The 11387-nt window shown below is 41.6% G+C and overlaps 1 protein-coding gene across 1 annotated transcript; it reads right to left on the bottom strand.

The window, feature by feature from the left end:
• Nucleotides 1-762: 762 nt before the first annotated feature.
• Nucleotides 763-6697, bottom strand: LOC133730954 (uncharacterized). Its single transcript, XM_062158450.1, has 6 exons — nt 6349-6697; nt 6059-6243; nt 5128-5815; nt 4223-4872; nt 2884-4145; nt 763-868 (listed from the first exon to the last, which is right to left on the bottom strand). Exons 1-6 carry the CDS (start codon nt 6695-6697, stop codon nt 763-765), a joined length of 3240 nt encoding a protein of 1079 aa, XP_062014434.1.
• Between the last annotated feature and the right edge of the window lie 4690 nt (nt 6698-11387).

Raw genomic sequence — 11387 nt, 5'->3', positions numbered from 1 at the left:
ACCCAACTCCCACTTTCCTCAAAAACCCCAAACTACCCTTCACCGCCGTCCCCATGACCTCCACCCGAATCTCCCCCACCACTACCGCAAAACCCATCTCGATCAAATGCGCTGCCACCACGACCCCAATCCAAGATCTCCGCCCGAGTCCCAAGATCGGGTCTTCAACTTCTCCGCCGGCCCCGCCAACCTCCCGGAGAACGTCCTCAAGAAGGCCCAATCGGAGCTTTACAACTGGCACGGATCTGGCATGAGCGTCATGGAAATGAGCCACTACGGCAAGGAATTCTCCTCCATAATCCAGAAGGCCGAGTCCGACCTCCGAACCCCCTTGAATATTCCCCAAGAATATTCCGTCCTCTTCCTCCAAGGCAGCGCCACCACCCAGTTCGCTGCGATCCCACTCAATCTGTGCAAGCCCGATGATAAAGTGGATTACTTGGTCACCGGGTCGTGGGGCGACAAGGCCTTCAAGGAGGCCCAGAAGTACAGCAAGGCCAAGGTGATCTGCTGCGCTGAAAGTATTGTCATACTTGCCTCTCCCTTAATTCTTCTTTAAGCACGCTCATGGTAGTCCCAACTCCTTTGAGAGAAATTGTCTATGATTATATTGCCAAACGAGGCTATGGCTGGTTTGGCAAGTCTGAAGATTGCTTGGTTTTGAAGGAGAGAGAGTTGCTCGAGCGTTTCATGGACCCAAAATACCAATTCCTCCAACACTTAACCGAAACTTGAAAATGAACACATAATCCTATAGACCTCTTATCTCAGTCTTCGCCGATTGCGACCAAATTCGCGAGGAATTTCAGAAAACCCACCAGCAGCTCCGAATCTTCCAAGCTTCGATTCTCTCTCCAAAGTTGATGATCTGAAAAGAAAACACCATATAATCCTTCACCTCACCGAGACGAAGCCACCGCTACCAGTCTCACCAGCAGTCGTGGTCAAAGTCGAAAAATCCAACCGGAAACCGCCATGCACAGTCGAAACCGACCAGCTCGTCGTTTGAACCAAAGGGGACATAGCCCCACTTCGCGCCGCCGATACGATTCAAACGTCACCAGTCCGCCGGACAGAGGCCAGAGAATTGAGAGTGAACTTGGAGGCCGAATCGATTATGGGTAAATTGATGATGAACGAGAGAGAAGAAGAAATTTATTTAATTCTTCCTTTATTTTTCTTTCTTTATTAAGAAATTCATTTAAATTAATTATTTTATTTAATTAAATCATGGCTAAGACAAAAAAAGCAATTTGAGGGCACATTAGTCATTTTGCCCTCATTTCGGCCTCACATGCGTCACACGTGACTCAAACTGACGGAGCCGTGACAGAAAGTTGATGTAGATACTACGTTGACAAGAAAATATAAGTCCAGGTATCACATTGATACGTTTGAAAGTTCAGGTATCATTTTGACAGTCCTCAGAGTCTCCGGACACTGTCTGTGCATTTTTCTCTTTTAATCCTGCAGACAAGTTTCCCCTAAAAAGGAAAAGGAATCAAATATGCAAACATATTTAACTTAAATGGAAACTTAACAGACAAGCGTTTGACGACTTTGTATGAATGATGTAATTTCTCAATAACCTCACTTAAAAACCTTAACTGCCAAGAGTTGATCAAAAAAAAAAAAACCTTAACTGCCAAGATATATGACATTGACTAGACCTACACTTTCCAACTCTTGCAAACCCCCCCCCCCCCCCCCCCCCAGACCCAAAAAAATAATATTAATAAAATATCTTCCATGATATTTTCGTGCCTTATCATTATCATTTTTGCTTCACCTCCATTAACTTTAAGTGCTTTTTAGCTATCAGTATAGAAAACTGATCCATGACCATTACAATTATTACCGCATAAATTTTATCTAACCTAACAACCTTAAATTTTCTCTAAGTATTGAACTTGAACATATGTGCACAAATGAGAATAAAAAACAAAAGAAATGTAATTGTTATAAATTAATTGAAATTAGGATTAAATTCAGTTTGCCCCATTCAATTTTTGGGCAAACATCAGTATGGTCATTGATTTTTTTTTTCTTTAATCATTATGGTCCCTGCACTTCCATTTTCCATCACGAAAGTTCAAAATTCAAAATTAACTCGAAATGTGACGTCAGATGTTGAGTTGGACCCAACATCCGGACTCACTTTTCAGACATTGACCCTCAATATGGACGAAATGTCCTAACTACCCCTTTTACCCCAAAGAAAACAATGGCTAACTCCCTGTCTCTTCTTCTTCCTCTGCCATGAAAGACTTCTCTCTTCTCCATCAGAACTTAGAAGAACAAAAGGTCCGACACAACAAATTAGACTCTAATGCCCTTATCATTCCCAAATCTCTAGCAAACCAAACATGTTCCGAATCAAATCCAGACGAACAACACCAAAAATCTAACCCCGATTTCGAAACCCCATAATACAAGGAAACAAATCGAATCGAAAACCAAATCGAATCCCAAAACAAAGGGAACATAATCAAAATTAGAAAGCAAATGAGTCATCGCTTCGATTTTGATGTTGTCGAAATAGCAAGGTTCGAAAAATCGCTAGGCGCTAGTCGGGCGGTGGGCTGGGGAGGAGCGCCCAGGTGCCTAGGCGGTTTTGTATTTTTTAATTTATATATATATATATATATATATATATATATATGAGAGTATATATAGGCTTTAAATGAATATATGAAGAATTGAAGACTTATTATAACTTATAAAAAAGAATACTAAGATATCCTATAAAACTATATTTTATTCCAAGATTCCAGTGCCTAGGTGAGTCAAACATAATTTTTTTTTTGGCAAAGGGGAATATCATTAAAAAACACAAGGGGAAAAAGAACCCTTGAGAGAAACAACAAATAGAAAGACACAAACAAGTGAGGAGGACCAGGTAAACTGTCAAAAACAAGAACTGCAGCTAAGGGAGAAGGAGGGTGCTGAACCCAGTTAGGAGGACACCTCCCACTATAGACTAACGAAGCAACAATATGTGCCGCTTTGTTTGCCTTTCTACTGGTCCACGACCAGTTAAAATGCCGGGTTGAAAGGAGATACCGGACTTGAGAGAGAATATTAGTTGCTGTCCAATCCGAAGCAGGGCTATTTTGTCTAAGAGAGTTGATAATATCTTGAGAGTCAGAAGAAATGAAAATATCCTGCAACGGGAAAGTGTTGGCAAGATGCATAGCTTCTCTAATAGCCAAAGCTTCTGCAGCCATTGCAGAAGGGGCCATCGTTTTTATTGCTCTGCCCGCAACCAACCGACCATTCGAATCACGAGCAATAGCTGCTATTCCACATAAAAGAGAGTCTTTGAACCATGATGCATCAGTATTTATTCGAATGGCATTCATAGGAGGTGGAATCCATCTTGAGAGGCAAGGAAGAGACTGAGTAAGACGTTGCAATTGTCTTGGAATGGGAAACCCAGGCTTGGTTGCTGCAATAAACTCATTTGCTGCATGATAAGAAGACAAAGCAATCCTGCTAGGGTCTGGAGGAATATGTTTATATAGACAATCACATCTATGTTTCCAACATCGCCAGAGAAAGAAAGATATGTGCGTAGCAAAGTCACTCGCTTTCTCTAATTGACTCACAGAGAATAACCATCTGTCAAAAGAAGTAATGGTTTGGAGAGGGACTTTATAAGAGAAAGGATGAGCAAACCAAGCACTTACAATCCAGGGACAAGTCAGGAGGGCGTGTTCAATTGACTCATCATGATGCGAACACATATGACACTCAGCAGAGGTGGCAATGTGTCTTCTAGTGAGAGTTCCCTTTGTTGGAAGAATTCCATGGCAAGCACGCCTAAGAAAGTTCTTAATTCTCGGAATGGTCTTCAACTTCCATATCCAATTCCATAAGTGGGATGGGATATTGTGAGACCTGTGAGGATGTTGAAATAATTCTCGATGCACTTGCAAATGTTGGAAGTGATACCCCGACCTTACAGAAAACTCACCATTTTTGGTGTGAGTCCAAACAAGAGAATCAGGAATTCTTCTATCAGTAATTGGAATGGCAGAAATTAATTGAGCTTGAGCAGGAGATATATGGGGTGCAATGTCCACTAGATTCCAAGTGTTGGTATCCGAATTGATGAGGGAAGCCACTGAGTTGCGATGATACTGCTGAGGTAACAAGAGACTTGATGGAGGGTTAGAAGGGATCCACCGGTCTCGACAAATATTAACATCAATACCATTACCGATATTTCATTGAGAACCCGAAGAATCAAATCTCTTCCAATGAGCAAACTAGACCAAATCCAAGACGAAGAAGAACCTTTTTTGGCAGTAAGAAAGGAAGTTGACGGATAATATCGTTGTTGCAGAAGACGGACCCAAAGAGCTGTAGGATTTTGAATGATTCTCCAAGCCTGTTTTGCTAAGAGAGAGTTGTTGAAATCCTCCAAGTTTCGAAACCCCATACCGCCAGCTTTTTTGGGAAGACAAAGAAAATCCCAAGATTTCCAGTGCAGACCATTAGAGTCCTGACTTCCCCACCAAAAATTTGCTAAAATCCCATTGAGTTGGGTGCAAAGAGAAACTGGGAATTTGAAGCAAGCCATTGGGTAGGCTGGAATTGCTGTCGCTATAGCTTTTATCAGAAGTTCCTTTCCAGCCTGACTAAGAGTAGCTTGCTTCCAGCCTTTCACCTTCTTGGTGATAGAATCCTTGATATAACCAAGAGCAGCTTTTTTGGAACGATGCCAAAATGTAGGGAGGCCTAAATATTTCCCCAGATCAGTCACAGTTGGGATTTGCATGATTGAACTGAGCAGATGACCTATTTCTGTGGGAGTATTCGGACTGAAATAAATAGACGATTTTTCCACATTTATGAGCTGACCCGAGGCTATACAAAAAGTATGGAGTAAATCTGATAACATCTCACAATTTTGCAAAGAAGCCTTGAGAAAAAACAGTGAGTCATCTGCAAAAAAGAGATGATTGATACCCAGATTTTGGGGACCAATTGTCACTGGATGCAGCAGAGATTGTTGACAAGATTTGATGATCATTTTTTACAGCACATCATTCACAAAAAGAAATAGGAATGGAGATAGGGGGTCTCCTTGTCTAAGGCCACGAGAAGGTTTGAAAAATGGACCTGGTTTTCCATTTATAAGGACCGAGAGAGTTGAAGAAGTAACACAATTCATAACCAAATTCACCCACCGATCTGCAAATCCCATTTTCAGAAGAACAGCTTGAAGGAAATTCCATTCGATACGGTCGTATGCCTTGTTCATGTCCAACTTTAAACCGAATGCGTAATTGTCACCAGACTTGCTCAACTTCAAATGGTGAAATATCTCATGGGCCACAATAATATTATCTTGGATTTGTCTGTCAGAAACAAAAGCTGATTGATTCTCAGTGATTAGACATGGCATGAAAGTCTTGAGACGATTGACAAGAATCTTAGTCAAGATTTTGTAAGAAAAGTTACACAATGCAATTGGTCTGAATTGGGAAGCAGTCACAGGTGCCTTAACTTTAGGAATAAGAGCAAGATGAGATTGATTCATAACTTGGAGCAGAGAGGATGTTGATTGATGTTGTAAGGCTGCCTCATGAATTATACTTCTTACAGTATCCCATTGAGATTGATAGAAAACACCAGAAAAACCATCTGGCCCCAGAGCTTTTGTTGCACCTAGATCAAAAACCGCATCTTTAACCTCCTGAAGAGTAATCAACTCAGTGAGCTTGACATTCATATTAGTGGTGACAACTGGATCCACAAAATCCAGAACTTCACCCCACTCTTGCTGGCCATTCGAAGTGAACAACTCCTAAAAATAAGCAGAGAAAAGATTGGTAATTTCTCTATCAGTTTCCAACCAATCCCCATTTGAATCTTGAAGGCGCAAGACTTTGTTAAATTGTCTTCTCTGTAGAGTTGAGTGATGGAAAAAACTCGTGTTCCGATCTCCCAACTTTAGCCAATTTACCCTGGAACGCTGCTACCAGTGCATCTCATTCTGGGTCCAGAGATTGGTGATCTGGGAAGTAATATTCTGAATCTGCTGCAGAACGTCAGGCTGATTGGACTCATAAAGCTTTTCCAATTCAACAAGCTTCTCTGCAACTTGAGTGGTGGGGTTGGAAAATGTTTTTCTACTCCATGACTTTAAGGCACGGCTGCAACCTGAGAGATTTGATTTCCATACTGACATTGCTTGCGTATCAGACCCCAACACCCAATTTTGCTGAATAAGAGCTGTAAATTCATCATGAATTGCCCAGTATTGTTCAATTCAGAATTGTGAAGGTCCCCTAGACTCGCTGGGATGAGTGTCAAGTAAGATTGGTCTATGGTAAGAACCAATCTTAGGTAGATGAAAAACTTGGGTGCGAGATTGATCAGAGCACCAGGCCAAGTTTCCCAATGCTCGATCAAGTCTTTCTTTCATAAAAACACGGCCATGACGAATAGCAAACCAAGTAAATTCTGGCCCATTGTAGTGAAGATCACGGAGTTGTCTTCCACTCACAAACTCGTGGAACAATTTTAATCTCCATTGAGAAGGACAGTCTCCTCCCCACTTTTCTGAACAATCTAAAATTTCATTAAAATCCCCTATCACTAACCAGGGAATAGAATGAATCACAAAACGCTGGTACATCAAACGCCAAAAAGCTACCTTTTCATTTTCATGGGGATTTCCATACATCCATGTTATTTTGCAATCAAAACCTTCAGAAAGGAAAGACACAGTAGTATCTATATAGTTTGAAGTCGAGTCAAGGACTGTGACCTGTACAGAATCACTCCAAAACAGAGCCAACCTATTGCGTAAGCCCCCTTTAGGATCGTTGTGTTTTACTAAAGCAAAATCAGAAATAGATGAACTGAAAACAGAAACAACACCGCAGATTTTAGAGTGGTTCAGCCAAAACTTTAGCCTACGTCCACTTCGTGATCTCTCTTGAGAGATTCACTAGCACTATGAAGAATTTAGGTGTTTACAAGTACTTATTGCAGATCCCTCAAACCCCTCTGACTAGTTCTTATCTCTCTATCACCTTGACTCTCAGTTTTCTGCACTTTCTGTCTTCTCTTCCAGAAAACTGACTGCAGCTCCTATTTATAGGGCATAGAGGCTGCTGATACAACATGGGATTAGGATTCCTAACCCTAATAGACTAAGCTTTTAATACAAATCCTAATAGAACTTGAAAGACTAACTTTCCTAGAACTTATAGAAAAGCTGCGCGCAAAACCTCTTTCCTTTCTAGACTTGGATTTGAATTCTGCATCCTAATTTTCAGATTGTATCAATGAGCCAAAAACACAACAATCTCCACCTTGGTGAGTTGATACCAAAACGATTGCTGCAACCTTCAGGATGTCTTGAACTTCTTGAAGTAATCCCGAACAAACCTTCAAGAACCTTCACCTTGGCAAGCCTCTTCTTGCCTCAACGCACCTCAAGTGAGGAGGTGCTCCACCACAACTCAGCATGTTGTGATACTGAGCAAGTTCAAGCAATGCTTGAACTTCTCTACAGCAACGGGCTTGGTAAGACAATCTGCAGCATTGTCATTTGTGTGAACCTTCTCCACAAAGATATTTCCAGATTCTACCCAATCTCTGATCCTGTGATAGCGAACATCAATGTGTTTCGTCCTTGCATGAAACACCTGATTCTTTGCCAAATGAATGGCACTTTGACTGTCACACTTCACTACCACGCCTTCTTGGTGAATTCCAAATTCACTTGCTAGCCCATTCAACCAAATAGCTTCCTTTGAAGCTTCTGTTAATGCCATATATTCTGCCTCAGTAGTAGATAGAGCTGTGACTGCTTGAAGAGTTGATTTCCAACTCACAGGTCCTCCTCCACAAGTAAAAACATAACCTGTTGTGGACCTTCTTTTATCTAAGTCTCCTGCATAATCTGCATCCACAAAACCAGCCACACATGCTACTTCTTGTTTTCTCTCAAACATGATTCCAAGCTGCCTAGTCCCTTTTAAATACCTCAAAATCCACTTCACTGCTTCCCAGTGGGGCTTACCCGGATTTGACATGTACTTAGAGACAACGCTCAATGCTTGAGCTAAATCTGGTCTTGTGCAAATCATCGCATACATGAGACACCCTACTGCACTTGCATATGGAACATCCTTCATCGCATCAATCTCTTTTTGACTTGATGGCCTTTGTTTTGCACTTAACTGATAATGTGCAGCTAATGGGATAGAAACAACCTTAGCTCCATCCATGTTGAAGCGTTCAAGTACCCTCAAAATGTACTTTTCTTGTGAAAGCCAAATTTTACCAGCTTTTCTATCCCGCCTTATTTCAATTCCAAGGATCTTTTGTGCAGCTCCTAGATCCTTCATGTCGAATTCAGCTCCCAATTTCTTCTTAAGCTCTTGAATTTTCGACATATCCTTGCATGCAATTAGCATGTCATCTACATACAAAAGTAGTAGAATAATCTCCCCATCTTCGAATACATGGTAGTAAACGCAGCAGTCATATAGACACCTTGTGTAGCCTATTTTCAGCATGTATGTGTCGAAACGCTTGTACCACTGCCTTGGTGATTGCTTAAGTCCATATAGGGACTTCTTTAACCTACAAACCAGATCCTCTTTTCCTGTTTCGACAAAACCCTCCGGCTGCGACATATAAATGTCTTCTTCGAGGTCCCCATGAAGAAACGCAGTTTTCACATCCATCTGCTCAATCTCCATATCATACTGAGCTGCTCTAGACAACAATAACCGAATCGAAGTGTGTTTGACGACCGGAGAGAAAATCTCGTCATAGTCCACTCCCTCTTTCTGCGAATACCCTTTTGCCACCAAACGTGCTTTGTACTTTATGGCATCAGCATCATGTATTCCTTCTTTCTTCCTAAACACCCACTTGCAGCCAACAAGTTTTCTTTCTTTGGGTTTAGGAACCAACTCCCACACGGAATTCTTATGCAAAGATTCCATCTCTTCTGTCATAGCACCAATCCAACCTGCCCGTTCTTCACTTTCTATGGCATCTTGATAAGTAGTTGGATCTCCTTGACTTATACTCAGAGCATGACTCACATCTTCTTCCTGTTCGAACCCGAACCTTTGTATTTTTCTTGGATTCCTCTTAGGTTTGTCAAGTGCTATGCTTCTTTTAAATGACTCAGGTGCTTGTGGGATAGGGGAATTTCGACCCCTCTGTGGGGATTGTTCCACCTGAGCCCTAACTGGTGACTGTTGTTGCTGCTCTGTTTCTTCAATAGCTCCTTGATCATTCCCTACTTGCTCAATTTGCTCCACCTGAGCTTGAGAATCTTCATCTGATGGTTTAGCTAATGAAATCTTGATTGCTTCTTCTTCAACAACAGCCATCTTCTCCTTCTTGCTATTAACCTCCTCATTCAATGGCATAGTCTTCTCATCAAAGATTACATCCCTGCTGATCACCCTTTTGTCGTTGACTATATCCCACAACTTATAACCTTTCACCCCTTTCTCAAAGCCGATGAACAAGCACTCATGGGACTTAGGTTTCAGTTTGGTTCTTTCATCGCTGGGAATATGTGCATAAGCACTGCAACCAAACACTCTCAAGTTGGAATAATCAACTGGCTTTCTAGACCATACCTCCTCTACACACTTGAAGTTAATAGCCCTAGAAGGTGATCGATTAACCAAATAACATGCATGATTAACCGCTTCTGCCCAAAAAGTTTCAGGCAACCCCGCATGAAGTCTCATGCTTCTTTCTCTCTCCATGAGAGTTCTGTTCATCCTTTCTGCAACACCGTTTTGTTGAGGAGTCTTCTTAACAGTAAAGTGTCTTGTGATGCCTGCATCTTTGCATAGCTGTAAGAACTGATTATCTCTATATTCACCTCCATTGTCGCTTCTTAAACACTTGATTTTTCTGCCTGTTTGGTTTTCAACTTCAGCTTTCCACTCCTTGAACTTAGTGAAAACCTGGTCTTTAGTTTTCATAAAATATACCCAAACCTTCCTTGAAAAATCATCTATGAAAGAGACAAAATATCTGGCTCCACCCTTTGATTTTGTTGGTGTAGGCCCCCAAACATCTGTGTGAATATAGTCCAATACTCCTTTGGATTTGTTCTCACTGCTGCCCACATTGAACGTCACCTTGGTCTGCTTTCCGAGTGTGCAATACTTGCAAAATTCAAGTTTGCAGCTCATTACACCTTCCAGCTGATCCCTTTTGTGTAATTCTTGCAACCCTCTCTGACTCATGTGCCCTAGCCGTTTATGCCAAAGCTCAGTCTTGTCTTCCTCCGTACAAACTGCAGCTCCACCTACCACCGTAGAACCCGTAAGTTTATACATGTTATCTGGTTGCATCACACTCCTCATGTAGACCATTTGTCCCTTTCCTACCTTGAGCTGTCCTTTTTCAGATTTATACCAAAATCCAGCCCTATCCAAAGTGCTCAATGAAATCAGATTTCTGCTCAATTTTGGGACATGTCGGACGTTTCCCAGCGTTCGTACAATTCCATCATGCATCTTGATCTTTACTGTTCCGATTCCCATGATTCTACAAGGTGAATCATCTCCCATCAACACTTCCCCGGTGTTCCTCTCTTCATATGTGTTGTACCAATCTCTGTGTGCACACATATGAAATGTGCATGCTGTATCCAAGGTGCAATATTTAAGCGCGCCGGAGCTGGTTGTTACTGCGAGAAGTTCTCCATCGTCACTATAATTTCCAGTAACGACATTGGCTGACTTGGAGCTTTCTCCTAACATCTGCGCCTTTTTCTCCTTCCATTGTTTGCAATTCCTTTTCCAATGGTCGAGTGAACCACATTCGAAGCAACCATTCTTCTTTTCTTTGCCTTTCCCCTTGGATTTAGACCTGCCTTTTCCTTCAAATCCACCACCTCTATTCTTGGACCTTCCTCTCTCCTTGCCTCGGACATGAAGTCCCCGTGCTTGAGAACTTTCTTCATTTTTGTCCATTTTGACATATGATTCCAAGTTCTCACACACTTTAGAAAGTGTGATAGTATCTTTGAATATCATGGTGGTTTTGAAGTGCTTGAATGAAGTTGGAAGCGAATGAAGTAACATGACAGCCGTGTCTTCGTCATCCATCTTTGCTCCAACCTTCTCCAAGTTTGATATGCAATTCTGAAAATTGCATATGTGATCATTAAGATCATCCCCTTCCTCCATCTTGAGGCCAAAGAGCTGTTCCTTCAAGAGTAGCTTGCTGCTGATAGTTTTACCCCTGTAGACGCTTTCAAGCTTCTCCCATGCTTGCTTTGCAGTCATATTCTCACCAATATGAAGCAAGACATTATCAGCAAGATGCAGCTCAATGGAGCTCTTTGCTTTCTTATTCTTCTTCGTATAATCTGCTTC

This window comes from Rosa rugosa, chromosome 2 (assembly GCF_958449725.1).
Source record: "Rosa rugosa chromosome 2, drRosRugo1.1, whole genome shotgun sequence".
In the NCBI taxonomy this organism is placed as follows: domain Eukaryota; kingdom Viridiplantae; phylum Streptophyta; class Magnoliopsida; order Rosales; family Rosaceae; genus Rosa; species Rosa rugosa.
This window is presented reverse-complemented; position numbering and strand designations above follow the sequence as displayed.